The 19,225-nt window shown below is 41.9% G+C and overlaps 1 protein-coding gene across 2 annotated transcripts in view; it reads left to right on the top strand.

The window, feature by feature from the left end:
• arhgef1a (Rho guanine nucleotide exchange factor (GEF) 1a) overlaps positions 1 to 19,225 on the top strand; it is an 87,210-nt gene that overhangs the window by 25,552 nt on the left and 42,433 nt on the right. For both annotated transcript variants that reach the window (XM_042506973.1, XM_042506972.1), the window contains exons 6-14: positions 304 to 413; positions 931 to 1,074; positions 1,446 to 1,696; positions 2,109 to 2,234; positions 8,138 to 8,255; positions 8,578 to 8,654; positions 9,640 to 9,811; positions 13,986 to 14,062; positions 14,178 to 14,350. In XM_042506973.1, coding sequence (XP_042362907.1) covers positions 304 to 413; positions 931 to 1,074; positions 1,446 to 1,696; positions 2,109 to 2,234; positions 8,138 to 8,255; positions 8,578 to 8,654; positions 9,640 to 9,811; positions 13,986 to 14,062; positions 14,178 to 14,350 — 1,248 coding nt within the window. The remainder of the gene's footprint in view (positions 1 to 303; positions 414 to 930; positions 1,075 to 1,445; positions 1,697 to 2,108; positions 2,235 to 8,137; positions 8,256 to 8,577; positions 8,655 to 9,639; positions 9,812 to 13,985; positions 14,063 to 14,177; positions 14,351 to 19,225) is intronic.

Here is a 19,225-nt window from a genome sequence, read left to right as displayed (position 1 = left end):
AACTGATGTTTGGTTTAGCTGGAGTAAAAGTATTTTTCTAAAAATTAGGTTACGAGAACTTCTGTACCTTATTCCATTATACAACTCTCCTTAAAGATGGTCTCACGAAGTCAAAGGAGTTGAAATGATAAGGTCTCATTTTGTCCTGTATTCATGCTGCATATGTTGAGATGGAACAGAAAGCCGTGCTGGCCCTCCAGTTTCTGCCTGTTCAAGCTTTCCAATCAGCTGTCACTGTGTGTGTGCGTGTGTGTGTGTGTGTGTGTGTGTGTGTGTGTGTGTGTGTGTCTATGTGTGTTGTAGGACCCTGAATGACGACTCTCCCCTGGGGCTGCGCAGGATTCTTTCCCAGTCCACAGACTCCCTCAGCTTCAGGAACAGAGCTTTGTCAGTGGAGTCTCTCACTGATGACGGTATATGAACATTCAAACCATACGTTATAGTAATATATCTTGCAAATCTCGAGTAACTAGGGGAGAAGGAGGGTGGTTAGTTGGAAATGTGTATAGTGCAGCAGCAGGACTGTAGAGTTAAGACATTCTTCTACTTTTAATACCTTTAAAATAAACACCCAGCTTTTCTAGCAATAAAGTACAGCTTGTAGGTGCAGTTTAGCTTTCAGTTCTACCAGTTCCAAGTTTTACATCAGCAGAGTCAACACATTTGAGCTTGCATATCTTTTGGGCAATTTGTTTCATATTTCTGCATGTCTGCAGTTAGCATCCACACACATTTTCTGTAGGAAATGCATTTTCTAATTGATGTATTGGTACAACTGTAAAGGCATTTTATTCTTCCAGTAATAAAAACTATTATATAATCATATAAAATCACAATGTGATTTTGGTTGCAAAAGGGGATGATTTACTGGAGCTGTAAATTTTTTTGTCAACCTGTAATCCTTGATGCTAATGGTTTTCTCATTTGTAGGAGACACCTACTATACTTCAGTGTTGGAGGAGATGGAATTCGAGGGCCAGGACTTTAAGGCTGACTCATGGAGCATGGCTGTGGATAGCAATTACTTGCAGGCACATCGCAAAAATGTCATCAAGAGGCAGGATGTCATTTATGGTGACGGCAGTAGTTGACTGATTTTAAATTGTATCTCCTATAGTCAAGTCAAGTCAATTTTATTTATAAAGCCCATTATCACAAATCACAATTTGCCTCAGAGGGCTTTACAGCATATGGCATCCCTCTGTCCTTAGAGCCTCATATCGACTAAGGAAAAACTCCCCTATAGTATGGCATTCAATGTATTGCTGAATATACAGTATATAGCCATACCTAGATTAAAATACTACATAGATATATAATTAAAGTTTTAATTTAGAGAATGACAGAAGCGCTTCTTCTCATTGCATGCAGTCAAATGTATGGCTGTTACAGCCTGTTCCATGACTTTAAAGTGTGTGTGTAATGTGGGTATGTGTCCTTCTCAGAGCTGATTCAGACAGAGCTGCACCACATGCGTACACTGCAAATCATGGAAAGGGTGTTGCGACAGGGCATGCTGGAGGAGCTTCAGATGGACCTGTGCACAGTGCATGCCATGTTCCCCTGCTTGGACCAGCTGACCAGGATACATTCCCATTTCCTGGCACAACTTCTCCTCAGGCGCAACAGCAGCCTGCAGCCTGGATCAAGCTGCAACTTCACCATTCATCAGCTGGGGGACATACTGTTAGAGCAGGTGACTGCAATGCATTCCCACATACACATGCAGATACCTCATTTAAACTGGCTGTGTGACACAGAACTGTAAGTAAAATGTAGCTTAAGATAATAATTATGACAGTTAACAAAAAAACTGACCTGGAAAAAGTGCTTAAAAATTGTTGCATAATTTTTAAATGTAATTCTAACAATACATATAGTTATCCCTTGTGTATTTCCTTTCCCTATTTCTCCATTTTTCCTTTGCTTAAATCTACTAATTTCTTGCAGTGTGTTTATTACTAAGTTGTTAACTGCATTTTTTTTTTCATTGTTTTTGAAAGAAATAGCTTTGCAGCACAAGGAAATTGATGTTGCTCCAGGTTAAGCATGTGTTCTCTCACATTTACACATGAACATAACAACTTGTGCATGTCTTCTTCTAATAGTTCTCAGGTCAGTACGCAGATGACATGCGGAAGACCTATGCCGAATTCTGTAGCCGTCACTTGAAGGCTGTCAAATTGTACAAGGAACTGCTGGCCAGAGACAAGAAGTTCCTGTGCTTCATACGGGTGAGACATACACAAAACCATTAAGAACACAGTTCTAAATGGTTTTGTGTAGTACACACCAGTACACACCAGGTGGTGTATACACACCAGGTGGTGTGTTAAAAATGCTAAATAAAAGTGAGCTCTTGATACGTTAAATAAGAAATCATACATATGTTATGAACTGTACTGGTTAATTTTAGCACCTAGTTTTAATTTGGTTTTAGTAAAAATTAATGTATTAGTTGGTTATTAAAGAAAATGTGCAAACGTGCATGAGGGTGTGGGTGTGTGACATAAGGAGAGTCTGTATCTGTAAAATAACTGTCAAATTTTCATACATTTCCTAAACTTTCAGGACTATGCCTTTAATCCAAGTGTAATGTCATGAGGCCAGGAAAGGTTTTGCACAACCACACTACTACACAAACAAGCCGTGTGGCATGTTGATAGAAAGTGTTTATTAATTTAGTGCTTATTTGTTTAAGTCTATTTTGGTAGCCCCCACCACAAGTTTGATCTAAAGCCTGGGTGGGCCCATGAAAGGCCAAGGGAGGGGACCCATGAAAGGCTCTACAGTAACTATTAAATGGGCCCAAGTACAACAATTTATTTACTGACTTGTATCACTGACAATGTATTTTATGCATTTTCATGACAAATATGTTTCTTTGTTGTTGTTTTTTTCATTAAAATGTAGCCTAAAACTGTTATTTTCCACACAAGTAGGCTAAGGAGGTAACATTGGCATATCTAGAGGGTTTAAAATCTCTCTTTTATTTAATTCATATTTGTCTAGTTCAGGGGTCGGCAACCTTTACTATCAAAAGAGCTATTTCTGGCCCAAAACAAACAAAAAAAAATCTGTCTGGAGCCGCAGGTAACACAACACATATAGTCAAACTAGCCTATCAATATTATTAATGGGTCTACATGAGCATTCATCAATATATTTGTATAATAACGACAGGGGACTCCTGGACTTCTGTCGGAATGTCTGTATTCATACAAAAACAGGAAGTGCCCCCCCCCGTAGGCACAAAGCATTAGGGACGTGTAGTCTAACAGTCCTACCATTACACCTCCTCCTTTTAGCTAAAGTCATACTCATTTTCAAGCAAACAACAATAAAGCATTTGACAGCTTATATGAACATTAATGTGCTGTATACTCATTTCAACATAAACATTGTAATGTTTCTCTGTGTTTTCTTTCCGTTAACACCATAAACACAAACTGTTTCAAACAACTGCATAAACAGCATTTTGAACATTCGTTTTGTCATTTAAATGAACAGGTGTCCTCTATTTCACCAATCTAGCCTATAAGGAGGTCTTACAACTCGACCAGACCGTGTAATGGAACCTGTAGGTCTAAGGTGACTCCTGTTTCTCCTTAGAAAACCTCTATCAGTCTCTACCACGTAAGATCTGGGAGTACTGGCAGGTCTAACTACTGCTCCTGTAGTTCCTTCTGTAGTAATACAAACTTTCTGTCCCGGTGTTAGTTTTTTGGAAGTGGTCTGGTACGGTGTCTCCGGTTGTAGTGTTTTGCCTGCTCACGCCTCCCCTCCTCATCCTTCTTTCGAAAAGCTTGCAAGTCCGGCCACTTAGGATCCAGCTTGGCTGTGGGCTGAGGTAGAGAGGTGCGCAGGTTTCTCCCCATTAGCAGCTGAGCTGGCGAGAACCCATGTTCCAGCGGGGTGGCTCTGTACACCAGCAGTGCTCTGTTGAAGTCATTGTCCTTTTTCCACAAGTCCTTGATGGTGCGAACAGCGCGTTCGGCCTCCCCGTTGGCCTGGGGGTACCGGGGGCTGCCTGTGATGTGCCTGAACTGGTATTCCTTCGCAAACTGCTTGAACTGTTCTGATGAAAACTGCGGTCCGTTATCTGATACCACAGTTTCTGCAGTTCCATGTCTAGCAAAGGCCTCTTTAACAGCACTGATAGTGACCTCTGCCGACGTGTGTTTGAGTTGTGCTACTTCAATATATCTTGAGAAAAAGTCAATGATCAAAAGGTACTGTTTCTTTGACCACTCAAAGAGATCCATGCCTACCTTCTGCCATGGGCGTGCGCGGAAGTGGAGTGGGTAACAGTGGTTCACAGTTCTGTACTCTGTATTTTTGACATGTTTCACACTTGTCCACCATTTGGCCTATCTGTGCTGAGATGCCGGGCCACCAGACTGACTCCTTGGCTCTAGCCCTGCATTTCGAGATCCCTTGATGGCCTTCGTGCAGACACTGCAGAACGTCTCCTCTCAGAGGTGACGGTATCACAAGTCTGTCTCCTTTCATGAGAAGGCCATTAGCGATGTGTAAATCCATCCTGTGTTGCCAGTGCGCTTTGATGTCTGCATCTAGCTTGTATTTCTATGGCCAACCTGCTAGACAATAGTCCTTCACTTTTCTACACAGTTCGTCATTGTCCTGTGCTGACTTTATCTCCTCCAACCTCTTGTCCGTGGCTGGGAGACAGGATACAACTGAGTCCACAAAAACCTCCACCTCTTTCTCCAGATGAAGTTCACCTGCAGAGGGTGGACCTCCCACTGGAGCACGTGACAGGGCGTCGGCTGTGACAAGGTTTTTACCTGGAACATGGATGATTTTGAATGAGAAACGTAGCAGCCAAGCCTTTAGGATGCGTGGAGGAAGGTCATCCAAACCTCTCGTGCTCAGAAGAGGGACGAGGGGTTTGTGGTCAGTAATCAGTGTGAACTGTAGTCCCATGAGATATGACGAAAGTCTTTCACATGCCCACGTGACCGCGAGAGCCTCCTTTTCTATTTGTGCATAGCGCCTCTCAGTGTCTGTCAGCCCTCTTGAAATGTATGTCACTGGTCGCCACATACCATCTACCTGCTTCTGTGTGAGTACGGCTCCGATCCCGTACGGGGATGCATCTGCAGCAGCAACTCTTGTGTCTGCTGTATTAGAGTACTGAGCGAGCACTTCAGGAGAGCTTAGTATGTCTTTTAGTTTCTGAAACGCTGTTTCCTGTGGCTCTGCCCATATCCACTCATTTCTCTCTTTTTGAAGCTCCTTAAGCGGTGTGGTTATCGTGGCCAACCGTGGCATGAACTTAGCGAGGTAATTAGCCATGCCCATGAGACGCTGTACATCTTCCACACACTTGGGCTGTGGCAGCTGCTGGATCACTTTTACCTTGTTAGGGTCAGCCTCAATGCCTTTTGCTGAAACTTTGTGTCCAACGAACATGATTTCTTCCGAACATGATTTCTTCCTTGGCAAACTTTTTGAGCACACGATGCAGTCTTTGGTCATGCTCCTGTCTGTCTCTACCATATACAAGCACATCATCAGCATGACAGACTATTCCATCAAAGTCCTCCAGCATCTGTGACATTCTCCTTTGGAATTGTTCTGGTGCTGATGCTATGCCAAAGGGAAGGCGGTTGAACTGATACCTCCCAAAAGGCGTGATGAATGTTGTGAGGGACCATGACTCTGGTGTGAGAGGTATTTGCCAAAATCCGGAACGGGTATCCAGCTTTGTGAACACTTTAGCGTCTTTCATCATAGCCAGTGTTTGATCCACTGCTGGGAGGATAAGGCGTTCTCTTTTCACTGATGTATTCAGAGGTGTGAGATCTACACATATTCTGGGTGGCTTTTTGTCTGGTCTGGGAATGACAACAATGCCTGAACACCACTCCGTAGGCTCAGTGACTTTAGAAATAACTCCCATCGCTTCCATTCTGTTTAACTCTTCTCTCACTGCATCTCTGAGAGGAAGGGAACACGTCGTGGGGCAGAGAGAGCTATTGGTATGGCTCCCTGTTCTAATTCTATGTGGTAAGGCTCTTTCAGCTTGCCTAAACCCTGAAACACATCTTGGTACGCTGCTCTGAAATCTGTCTCAGGTTCTTTGACTGTGTCTACTCTGTACACTAACCCCAATTCCTCACAGGCTGGTCTGCTTAACAGTGGCTGCACTAGGCCTGACACCAGGTAGACTTCTTGTGATGTACTGCGTCCTTTCGCTACCAACTGTGCCCCAAAACAGCCCTTAACTTTGAGTGGGTGGTTGCCTGGCCCTAAAAGTTTCTTTTTGGGTTTCTGCAGCTTACCGTCTCTTTTGGGTTTGTACAGTTTCTCTGGAATAGACGTAACATCTGCCCCAGTGTCAAGTTTAAACTCCACTTTTGTCCCATTCAGTTTGCTACCTTTGCAACCCAGGGTTCTGATGTGTTTGTGCCTACTTCTCCCAGGAACACACAATCCTCACCGTCTGTGTCGTCTTTTTTTTCTGTGACTTCCCGTAATCCTGCAGCTTCACTACTGCGACAAACTACAGCAAAATGTCCCTTTTTCTGACATTTTCTACACTGTACCTCTCTCGCTGGGCAGTCTTTCCACGAGTGTCTGTTCTTACGACCACAGCGGCCGCACTCTTTTTCGTCCTGCTGAACTGGCTTTTGTCCCTTCTTTAACTGTTGCATGTCTGAGTTCTTCCTTTTTTCATGTTCATCCTTACAATGTCCATGTTCAGTGTTTTGTCTTCCACAGAGCTGCTATGTAATATTGCTTGTTGCTTCTTTACAGTTTCACTCTGTCTGACTTTCTGTATGGCTTTAGGAAGTGTTAACTCTGAGTCCAGTTGTAGCTGTTCTGAAAGTCTTTTGTCCTTTATGCCAACTACAATTCTGTCCCTTATGAGTTCATCTTTAAGCACTCCGAATCCACAGTTTTTTCTGCAAGTTTGTGTACAGCTGTGATGAATGATTCGGCACTCTCACACCGTCCTGTTGACGTCTGGAATTAAACTGTGCCCTCTCAAAGATCACATTATATTTTCCCACATAGTGCTTCTCAAACGCTGCTTTAACAGCTTCATATTTCGTTTTGTCTTCAGCAGTTAATGGCAAAACTGCTAAAACATCGTCAGCAGCATCTCCCATTGCGTATAACAGTGAATTCACCTGATATTCCTCTGTTTTACTGTCCAAAGCAGTTGCAATACGAAACCTTTCAAGTCTTCTGATCCACTTTGGCCAATCTGTCGGACATGAAAAGTCAAATGGCTCTGGGGGAGTTAACTGCACAGTGGTCACCATCGCCGTTGCTGAATCCCTCGTCTCCTCACGTTCAGAATCCGAACTTGATGCGCCGTCTCCCTGCAGTTCTCCCTCTGCCGCCAACATGCGCCAAGTGGGGCCGTATGCTAGCAACGCTCGTACGCTAGCAGCTAGCTACGATCTGCTGTCGTCTTTTTGCCGGTCATTTTCGGTCTAAAACTGCACGAAAACTTCTTCCGCCAGTTTACTGCTCTATACTGCACCTGAAAATACCGCGGAGACTTGCAGTTCGCCACTTCTGACACCATGTATAATAACGACACGGGACTCCTGGACTTCTGTCGGAACGTCTGTATTCATACAAAAACAGGAAGTGCCCCCCCCGTAGGCACAAAGCATTATGGGACGTGTAGTCTAACAGTCCTACCATTACAATATTTGACCACTATTTATTATTTTTTGTTACATTAACTTTGCAGTGTTGGTGGTAAAATTAAAAGATCTATCTTTATGCACCAATAATGTCTCCATTTTCCTCTGAGACTTCTCCTATCTTGGATTTGGAATCCATAGCTAGTCAGGCTTTTTTGATCCAGGACCGCCCACCATTTTTTAAATTTGGCAAAATTTAGCAGAAAAGGCACCAAGGCCATGGAAATATGATGCATTTTTTAGTTAATGAAATACATTTTCATATTCTGTGTACAGGCTACATATTTTTGCAATTGAAAAATTGAATGAAAACTTTTAAAAAATAATCGCAATTCATTTCCATATAATTTTTAGTCAGAGACACAGGAACCACTTGAGAGGGGCTAGAGAGTAGCGAGGGCTCAAAAGCTCAACCTCTTAACTTGGTGTGTTTTTGTGTATCTGGGCAGCGGGTGAGTCGTGGACCCTTGCTGCGTTGCCATGGTGTTCAGGAGTGCATCTTGTTGGTGACTCAGCGGATCTCCAAGTATCCTGTCCTTATTCAGCGCATTCTGGACAATACCACTGGTGAATCATCACAATGGCTTTATTATTAGTCTGCTGCTTTTTATACATACCACAATAAGATTTCACTACTAAATGTAAAAACAAGCTTTACACCCAGATATTACTTGGGGTCTGCTTCAGTATAACAATGTTAAATCAATGTTAAAACAATAGGCTTGCGCACAGTACCCATGACATTAACAAGTCTTTAAGTATGTTCACATGGTATATTCATTTGTCTGTCTGTGAGAGTTTAATAGTTGGCAAAATTAATGGATAATGATAATATTCTGCCGACTGTTCTTGTATGTCCACAATAATTCTTTGTTTATTTATCTTTCAGATGATGAAGAAGAAGCCTCCTCTCTGGCCAAGGCTCTCTCCATGATCAGGGAACTTATTAGTTCAATAGACCAACAGGTAGCAAAATACTGACATGTGGCAGCTATTTGCATTTTTGAGTGCCTCATTGTAAGATTCTGTGACAAAAGTGATTGTTTTGTTCTTTGTTTATAATACAAGTTTAGTTTCATGAATATCGCACATTGCTTGAAGGAGTTAAATTTAGTTTCTCTGTGTCCAATAAAGAGCTCACTAATTATTCCTATGATGCTGTATAGCTGTATATATATATATATATATATATATATATATATATATGTGTGTGTGTGTAGAACACACAATATAATATAAATTGGATGATGCAAGTCACAGACGGTGGGCTTCCTGTTGCCAATAGGAGGTGCTGTTACTCAAAATTAGCAAGTAGAAGCCTGGAAACTTGTGACATTTGTTGCAGATTTGATGATATAGAGTGGGGTTGCAAGAGCTTTACACTTCGCTTCATAAGACTTATTAATAATAATAATAATAATAATAATAATAATAATAATAATAACAACAATAATAATAACAATAATAATATTAAAACATTTGTTTCCTCACTTTTTTGGGCCCCTGAAAGGACAAGAAATTGTCAGTGGATGTGTTTGCATGATGAGTTGAATTATAATGTTAAAAAAAATGTATATATCAAATGATAACAGGGTTGAACAACAAAAACAATATTGATAGTCATAGTGAAATCAATAAGAAATAATAGCATTTTCAAGTCAGATCAAGTCAATTTTATTTATAAAGTGCATTATCACATTTTACAATTTGTCTTAGAGGGCTTTACAGCATAAAGCAAAATCACCACCAAAATAACAGAAGGTCTAGTTGTGGGTGACACAACACACATAACAATATTGATAATCAATATGTTTTTCATAATATAATGTATTCATATTAGAAATAAGATGAAAAAGAAGAAACTGAAGAAAAAAAGAGGAGACAAACTTGTGTTAATGATAATAAGAAATGATTATGCTTTTTTTTTTTTTAATTCTACCCTGGTTGGCAGATGGAGGACCTAGGAAAAACACAGCGCCTGCAAGAGATCCAGGCCAAGCTGGACCCACGGGCTGAGGCCAGAGTTAGGGATGGTGGACTTTTCAAGCCTGGAGAGTTATTCCGCAGGAGACTTATCCATGAAGGGACCCTTTTCTGGAAAACCCCAGGTTCCCGGCTCAAAGGTAACCACAGGAAAACATTAGACTGATTGTTAAGTAAATGAACAGTAGTACAGCACAGAACAATATCTTGTAGAGTCAATATACTAAGTCTAATAGACCTATCTAATACAATAAAAAATAGTGCCTAAAGATGGAGCCTGAGACTTATGATTATTGAAGTCAGAACTCTAACAAACACACATGGTTCTTCTAAACAGGCTGTGCAGCCTGTTGCACCAGCAAACGTAGTTTAAGTTATAAACTTGGGGGATAATTTAAGTTATAACCTAATTTCACCATTTGAGACGTAGTTCCAACATACGATTTAACTGATAACTTAAAAGGTATAACTTATGATTTACACCTACCTCCTAAATGCTGTGAAGTCGTTCTTAACTAATGACATGGCAGAATGACTATATTAGTTGGAGAGAGGGGTTTTTCTTCATTATTAATTAGAGGACAACACTTGTAACGTAAGGACACCTAAAATTTAAACACATCCACCACATGTTAAACATATACCATCATCTGTGGTTTGCACAAACATGCAGTGCCAACAGCATAGATTGGAGGACCAGACAAAGTGTAGCTCACCAGACCCTTATGAAGACTAAGATGAATGGTCCAGAGTTTCCCTTGCCCGGACGCGGGAGCCAAGCCTGGGGGTGCGGCTCGATGGCGAGCGCCTGGTGGCCGGGCCTTTACCCATGGGGCCCGGCTGGGCACAGCCCAAAGAGGTGACATGGGACCTCCTGCCCATGGGCTCACCACCCGTATGAGGGGCCATAGGGGTCGGGTGGAGTGTTAGTTGGGCGGCAGCCGAAGGCAGGGACCTTGGCGGTCTGATCCTCGGCTGCAGTAGCGAGCTCTGGGGACGTGGAAAGCCACCTTTCTGGCGGGGAAGGAGCCTGAGCTGGTGCGCAAGGTTGAGAAGTTCCGACTAGATATAGTCGGCCTCACCTCGACACACAATGTGGGCTCGGAACCAGTCTTCTCGAGCGGGGTTGGACTCTCTTCCACTCTGGAGTTGCCACTGGTGAGAGACACTGGGCAGGAGTGGCAATACTTATTGCCTCCCGGCTCGGTGCCTGTATGTTGGAGTTTACCCCGGTGAATGAGAGGGTAGCCTCCCTCCGCCTTCAGGTTGGGGGACGGATCCTGACTGTTGTTTGTGCCTATGGTCCAATCAGCAGTTCAGAGTATCCACCCTTTTTGGAGTCCTTAGAGGGGGTGCTGGAGAGTGCTCCTTCTGGGGACTCCCTCGTTCTGCTGGGGGACTTCAACACTCACGTTGGCAACGACAGTGAGACCTGGAGGGGCGTGATCGGGAGGAATGGCCCCCCTGTTCTGAACGTGGTGTTTTGTTATTGGACTTCTGTGCTCGCCACAGATTGTCCATAACGAACACCATGTTCAAGCATAAGGGTGTCCATATGCGCACTTGGCATCAGGGCACCCTAGGCTGCATTTCGATGATCAACTTTGTAGTCGTATCATCGGACTTGGGGCCGTATGTCTTGGACACTCGGGTGAAGAGAGGGGCGGAGCTGTCAGCCGATCACCACCTGGTGGTGAGCTGGCTCTGATGGTGGGGGAGGACGCCGGTCAGACCTGGCAGACCCAAACGCACTGTGAGGGTCTGCTGTGAACGCACATTATGTGAATCAACATATTCACATAATTGATTACGTCGATGCGTCGCCCCAGCCCTACTGACTAATTAACCAAAATAATCAAATAAATAATCATGTAAACAGAATCATTTACACAAATAATTGCATGATTGGCTCCTACATGTATATCAAAGTTTTATTTAAATCCATTCACAATAAAGCTGTTTTTCATAGGAGAGAGTATGTGTGTATGTAACCACTGGTTTATAGACACATGCATCATCCAACAAACTAGCCAGAATGTCAGTTATAACCCATACAGCATAATATTTAGCTAGTCAATGACTTTCATGAGAGGACTGTTAAACACTTAAGCTTGTCTTACCCACCTGGAGGCTGGAAAGAGCTAAAGCCTCTGATAAAACCTCAGCCAGAGACAAACATTAGCAGTGTTAGCCTATAAATTAATATTAGCTTGTTCCAATGGAAGCTAAGGATTTTCGTTTGCTGTCTGGCTGATGGCGTACTACAGCAAACAAGAACATTAACATTATTAGTTAATTTTTAATATTTCCCAGCTTCGTATGCCTGTCAAAAAGTATATGTAAAAAAGACACAGTTGTTTTAAAAACTGGACGTAAACCAAAACCTTGTTTTCTTTTTTCAGTTAACTGTCAGTAAACAGTAGTTTGCCCTATGCTAGCGCTGGCTTCGTCATTAGCATAAGCTAACTAACAATAAAGGCTTCGCTATGCTGTCAGGGAAAATATTCCACCCTTCCATTATTGTCTGAATTTTGTATGAGTTAGAAACCAGTATCAGTGCAACTTTAAAACACCCAGCCAGCATTTATAGTGTTCAAAGGGTTAGCAGTTATCAAGCAGGATTACTGTTATTGTTTCTCACCTGGAAAGACTTTACAGAATGATGCAACTGAGACCTAAGACACCTAAAAGGCCTGTCCACCTGAGGGGCCACAAAGGCCAATCAATGGCTTATTTGTGGCCCCTCCTCCAGAGGTCCCCCAAGTGGACCATTCATTTCTAACTGGCAACTTTCATTGTCCACAAGGGCCAATTAAGGGCCCCCTCCACCTGAGGGGCCACAAGGGCCAATGATGGCAATATAAAGGGTCAGTTAACCATTAATGACTAGTGGGCAAGTGGACCAGGCATCACTAAATGGCATTTTTGTATTGGAAAAGTCACACACACACCAGGATGGCAGTCTGTGTGTGTGTAAGTGCCCGTTGCCATGATAATTAATGGCCCAGGTGCACCCCTCCTCTCCCCTCCCCTCTCAAGTCAGCTCAAAGGAGGCAGCTGAATTTGATGGAAATGTCCCTGTCAAACTCTTCCATTTTACAGCTATACCTTTAGTCAAAATATTTCAACGGGAAGCGAAAGGAGGTCATAACGAATGCAGAAATACCAAATTTGCCTGAAAAAATATCTGCTACATATCCTAAATCCTTGTGTAAGAAAAAGCTTGTGGCAGCAAATTTCCAGAAATTTTTCATCTCAGTTTGTAGCAGAGTAAATGGGGAATTTTTTGGGTCTCCCTTCCTTTAGAGGTGCAATGAGCCAGCTGTGTTGGGTTGTCAGCTTTCAAACCTACTTTTTTCCAACCTCCACAGGTTTTCCTATGTTCGGATAAACAAATTGTGTATGAAGACCTTAAACTGTTGGCAGCAGAAGACTTTGTTTGAGATTTTTTTGTGAAAGAGCAGAGACAGAGGTATCTAGAGTGCAGGAGCTTGTTAGTGATGTCAGGTGCTCTGACCTCCAACATTCCGTCTCCATTTGACATTATAAACGCAGAAATCATCTGAAAAGAGCGTAAAACTTATAAGAATAAAGAAAAGAACAATAGTGTTGCTGCTGAAGCATCTATACTTATGAGGTGTATTATGCTTTGTTTATATGCGTCTTATCTTGAGGTCAGAGGTTGATGGATGGTTAGGCCTTGGAGTCGGATGTCCGGATTACTGGCACCAGGCTTAAATGACATGGAATGTGGCCCCTTAGGGGGTTTTTGTGATTGATCACAGTAGGTGAGGAATGTTTACTGATGAATGTGTAGATGCTTGTACCTATATAAGAGACATGCATGAGCTGTAAGAGAGAGAGATTCGCATTGGTACTGAATCCTCTCCCAGGCAGACCATGGTGCCTGGTGAATGCTGAACTTTGTTGTAATAAATTGATTCTTATGCAACCAAGTCAGTGTCAGTGGAGGTTTCTTCATCGTCTACACATCATTACTACTTAAGAAACAACGACATTTATAATAGTGGACGTATGACATATAGTAATAGCAGTAGTAGTCGGCACCAACGGCATCAATCAGTGATCCTCAATCAGGTTTCCCGAAGACCGTGTGCCTTTAGTTTCTAGTTTGGGGCTTAAATTCAGGTTATACCCATTATGACCAAGCAATGATTTTGGGATCAGTATGGCTTTAGGTTTACACGTGTTCATATCTTGATGGAATTTTAAAAAAAGAATAATAAAAAAAACTTTAATGTTCTTTGGTGTGTGCTTATATACTGTGTGTCTTTGTATGTTCTCTGTGTGTAGATATACAGGTCTTGTTGATGACAGACATCCTCGTTTTTCTGCAGGAGAAAGACCAGAGATACATATTTCCATGTCTTGTAAGAAAATGCACTCACACAAATGCATCATTTCTCACACAATACTGATTAGACAACTGTTTATTCTCTCTTTCTGTATTACTTTCTTAAAACAATCCTCTCCTATGTGATCTAGGACAAACCTCCAGTACTGTCCCTTCAGAACCTTATATTGAGGGATATAGCCAATCAGGAGCGAGGTATGTTCCTCATCAGCGACTCCTCTCCCCCAGAGATGTATGAGTTCCATGCTGCCTCCAAAGATGACAAGAACATATGGATACGCCACATCCAGCACACCGTCAGCAGGTGGGCAAATGCACACACATATACACTTCAAATTTTAATTACTGCTCTTAAAAATAGATAAAAATAAAATGCCTTTAAAAAAAATAAATAAAAATAGCAATAAGCAGCAAAAGAAACAAACACACACACACACACACTTAAAATACAAGGCATTACAAACAGAATTTCTGACACTGCCACTACATAAACAGCAACAGTAATGAGCAGTGTTTGTAGTCAATCGGTAGTCAATCACAGATGAAACAAATGCATGAACAAGTGTTTTCACATCATCCATGGAAAGAATGGACAAATCTTGGTAATGTATCATAAGGGGAAATAGGTAGTATTTTTTTAATATTATTGATGTGTTATCCAGAAGAGACATTGAGATCAAATATTACACCACAATGAGTAGTATAGAAATAAGAAACTAAAATTGTTACAATTAAGTTTTGTATAAAGGGGCAATATATACGTTCAGAAAACAGCTGTTTGTGTGTATTGTTGTTGTTTATTATTGTTTACAGTTGTTTATTCCAGTTGTGTAAAGAAAAAATTAAAAGTCAGATTAGTATATACTAAGGCAGGAGGGAGCAGTGAGACTAATATGACTTGCTGGGTTAATTGTGGTAAATGCATACATAAAGTTTGAGTATTGACTGAGCCTAATCTAGTTAAGTAGGCCTTATGCCAGCTTCGACACTTTATCAATACTCAATACAATTTCTAAAAATTTGATTTCTGATGATAGTATTTTTGTACATTATTATACCAGGTCTTTCTACATCTACAAGATTTCTTATTTTACATTTTTGATGGCAAATATGGAAATAAGCACAGAAACACATTCCTTCAGAAACATAACAATATTTGATTTTAAAAAACAACAACAATTAAACAAAACTGTACACATAAAGCCTGAATCCAAAACATTGCAACAACAATCATTAATTCATTCAATGGCTGTAACCGTTTATCCTTTTAAGGGTCGCCGAGGGGTTGGAGCCTATCCCAGCTGTCAGTGGGCAAAAGGCAGGGTACACTCTGGACAGGTTGCCAGTCTATCGCAGGGCTGACATTTAGAAATAGGCAACCATTCTCACTCACATTCACACCTACGGGCACCAATTAAGCTAACCTGCATGTCTTTGGAATGTGGAAGGAAGCCGAAGAACCCGCAGAAAACCCACACTGACATGAAGAGAACATGCAAACTCCATACTGATTTCAGGAAAATGCAGTTGTCAGTTTCATCAATTTCAATTACACAATGTTAAATTTAGAAATAGGCAGGGACTTTATCCAGAATTCTTGAGGTCTGAGGGTGGAAGCTCTTCCTGAGCCTCTCAGTGCTGGCCTTGTATAACCGGTGCCTTCTTTGCTACCTTAAGAGGGAGAAAAGGCAGTGATCATAACTGATTTTCCTGCCTTTGTTTTTGTAGTACTTGCTGTAAACGTGCTTTAGACAGCAGCACCTATAGTATGTTCAGCTGAGCAAACTACTCTTTGCAAGTCCTTGCTGCCCTGTTCAGTGCTGTTTCTGTACCAGGCCACTAACCATTCCCTGTTACTGTGCTTTCACACCAAAAATGTTTTTTTAAAAACTTGCATCACGATCCTCACTTGTATTTTGTGGCTTTTTTATTTTTGAAGCATGAAATGCTTGAAAAAAAAAATTCAACTTGCGCGAAGTGGCCAATTACGCGTTTTTGCATCTATTGCGTACACCCTCCGCATCCATGGCGCCAATCGGCATGAATTCGTGTTAGACCTTACCCTTGCATTGACTTTGAAAGTAAACACGGTGCACAAAGCGCTTGCACTGCATCCAGTGTGAATGCACGGTTAGGAATCTCCTAATGGTGCAAATTCTCTGTATTTTACCCTGGAATTTATAAAGGTGTCTGAGGTAAAACAGTCTCTATCTTGGCCTTCTCACCACTGAATTAGATCAGGTCTGAATTAGGTCAGGTAAGGCCCACAGTTGTATAGACAACAAGGTACTTTAAACTATCCACCCTCACCCTCCATTTAGGACCCACTGATACTGTGAGATGAGATTAATTTTTGTGAAGTTTTATTTTATTTGGTAGATAAACGTATTTTATTTTATGATTTATTTAGAAGACTAAGTTAATTTCTTTTTATGCTAAATTCATACGTTATGTTGTTTTAAGTTGCTCTTGGTTTAATCTAAAAATAAGGAACTACTTTATATGGTGCACCTCCCCTTTAAGGGTAAGGATTGTTTAGACCGTGGAGTGAGGCAGGAGAGGCTTGTGTTTTCTGTGGAATTGTCCTTGTTGGTGGAGCAAACATCAAAAAAGTAAGTTATGGGGATACAAAAAGTCATTCCCCATGCTTTCTTTCTATCTTACTCACAACCTCAGGTCATTCAACCTTGTAAATTAAGGCTGGGAGAAGGCAGCCTTACACTGGTGGCAGCAGTGTTGTTGAGTTTTTAAGTTTAAAGGATTAACCTTACCCAGCTAATGAGCTGCATTTACCGCGACTGGTGCCAGAGTTTTTTTCTCTCTCTCATCAGTGTGGAGTACTTCTGCTAATGTTGTGCTGACGTTTAGCTTGCAACTCGGCCTGTGCATGAGTGAAACAGTATGGACTACCGGACATTTCATCATGATATGAGCAAGTAAGGGCAGTTAGTAATATAGACGGACATTGTGGATGCAACAACTTTTTTTTTTCCTGCTCTCCGGGGATCTGGGTGCTGTTCATGTGTGCTACTAGCTGCTAATGAACTTGTCTGCATGGGACACATAGTAAAGTTGTTCACATGTTTCTCTGAGTACTACAACTTTCAAGTGGATCTGCCTAACTCTTTAAGGCAATGACTGTTAATTTTGAACTTTACCTGCCATTTTGAGAGTTTTAAAGGAGCATGCTGTAAAATAATAAGCTATAACAATATTTTTTGGAACCAACTGCTATTTCATTCTGGCAGTTGTTTCAAGCTGAAAGACCATTCCAGTTTGTGTGCACAGATATTACTGAGCTGCCACTCATCTCACGTGGCCATAAGTTTGTGCTCGTAGTACAAGACCATTTCACAAAGTATTTAAATGCTTTCCCCATGTCAGATCAGAAAGCTGCCACCGTAGCACAGCTGCTTTGTGAAAGATACATTCCTGAACATGGAGTTCCAGAAGAACTGTTTTCAGATTAAGGACAACAGTATAAATCAGAAATTATTCACATGATATGTCAGAGACTGAACATCAAAAAGAAAAGAATGTCACCATACCCACCCTGTGGAAATCGGATGGTTGATTTAAACTCATTCATCAGAAGGGTGGTGAATGGGACCATTATTTGCCAGCAGTGGTTCTCTCTTTTTACTCTACCCCGCACTCCAGCAGTGGATACTCACCGTATTTCCTTGCTCATGGAAGGGACCCTCGTGTTCCTGCAAATGTTGATGTCTCTATGCCTACAGTATCACAGTCTCCACTGAACTATGGCTCAGAACGATGAAATGGCTTGACAGTTTTTCAAGCTGTTTACTCTTACCATGAGGAGCAGAGACTCAAGCGTGAGTATTACATCTTACAAAGATGTGAAGTTCAAACTTTATTGGCCTGAGGATCTGGTATGAATGGATGATCCCACTACACAGAGAAGAAAACTTGACCCAAAGTGGACTGGGCTTTACAGAGTTGTCTCATCAGATGACAATGGACTTGTCTACAACCTATTGGATTTGAGACATCCTCAAGCTGGATCAGAAGTTATACACTATGATCACTTGAAGCCTTATTGATGCACTTGGGATACTGTTTCAACACCTGTGAACCAACTTAGGTCAACAACCAATGGACACTCTGTCTAGTTATGCAGCACTATCTGGTTCACTACCCCTACACACTGGATCAGCTGACGTTGAACAAGCTTCTGCCCGTGCCTGCCCCTCTGTTCCCCTGCAGCGGAAACCTTCAGAATGGGTCTCACGAGTCCAGCCACAACAAAACCATGGGACTGTCACTGCTTCCACAGTGACTGCTGGGACACATTCTGGTGGCCCACCAATGACTCGATCAGGTCAGATTGTTCGGAAACCACAGAGACTCTTGCAGTAAGCAACCCCCCTCTCCCCTACCCCCATGCACTCAAGGGACACATATTGGCTGATATTGGCCTTTATATTTTGAGTTATTACATGTCATGTTACATGAGTTTTGTGGGTTCCTGATCCAGGTATTTCATAGTTTTTTCATACAAGTAATGCTACTTCTGGTGAATTTGTGGACAAGGTACTATGTTTTGGCATATGGTACATAAGACAACCCAGCCCTGGGGTTCTCCGGTGTCTGTCCACTCTCACCTCCTGGGATCTGTCTCAGAAAGTTAGGGATTTACATGCACAGTGAGGTGTTAAATCACAGCTCGATGAGCTTTGTGATGAGCTTCAATAAAACTATGGTGTTATATGCTTAATAGCAATGCTACACAGCTCCCTCTATTTTCTGGTGAGGTAGAGTGTTGTGAAGGATGTGTGCCATTGGGACATTGGGGTAAATTGGTTGGGCCAGTAGGCAGTGGGACCAGTGTGCTGATTAAGTGAGGAGCAGATGTAATCCTTAACCAGTTGTTTAAAGCACTTCATCGCTACAGAGGTGAGTGCCACTGGGCAGTAGTCATTCAAGCAGGTTGGTTTTGTTTTCCTGGGAATGATGGTGGACTTCTGAAAGCACTGAGCAGTTGAATATTGCTGTGAACACCACTAGTTGGCCCACTATACCCTCTGGTCCTGCTGCTTTCTTGGTGTTCACTTGCTCGAAAGCCCTCCTGACATCATGCTCAGAGAAGGAAACAGGTGTCAGAGGTGCACCCAACCATCCATTAATCTTTTCTTCAGCTGTTTTTGCTTGTTGACTG

This window comes from Plectropomus leopardus, chromosome 18, assembly GCF_008729295.1.
Source record: "Plectropomus leopardus isolate mb chromosome 18, YSFRI_Pleo_2.0, whole genome shotgun sequence".
NCBI classification, from domain to species: domain Eukaryota; kingdom Metazoa; phylum Chordata; class Actinopteri; order Perciformes; family Serranidae; genus Plectropomus; species Plectropomus leopardus.
This window is presented reverse-complemented; position numbering and strand designations above follow the sequence as displayed.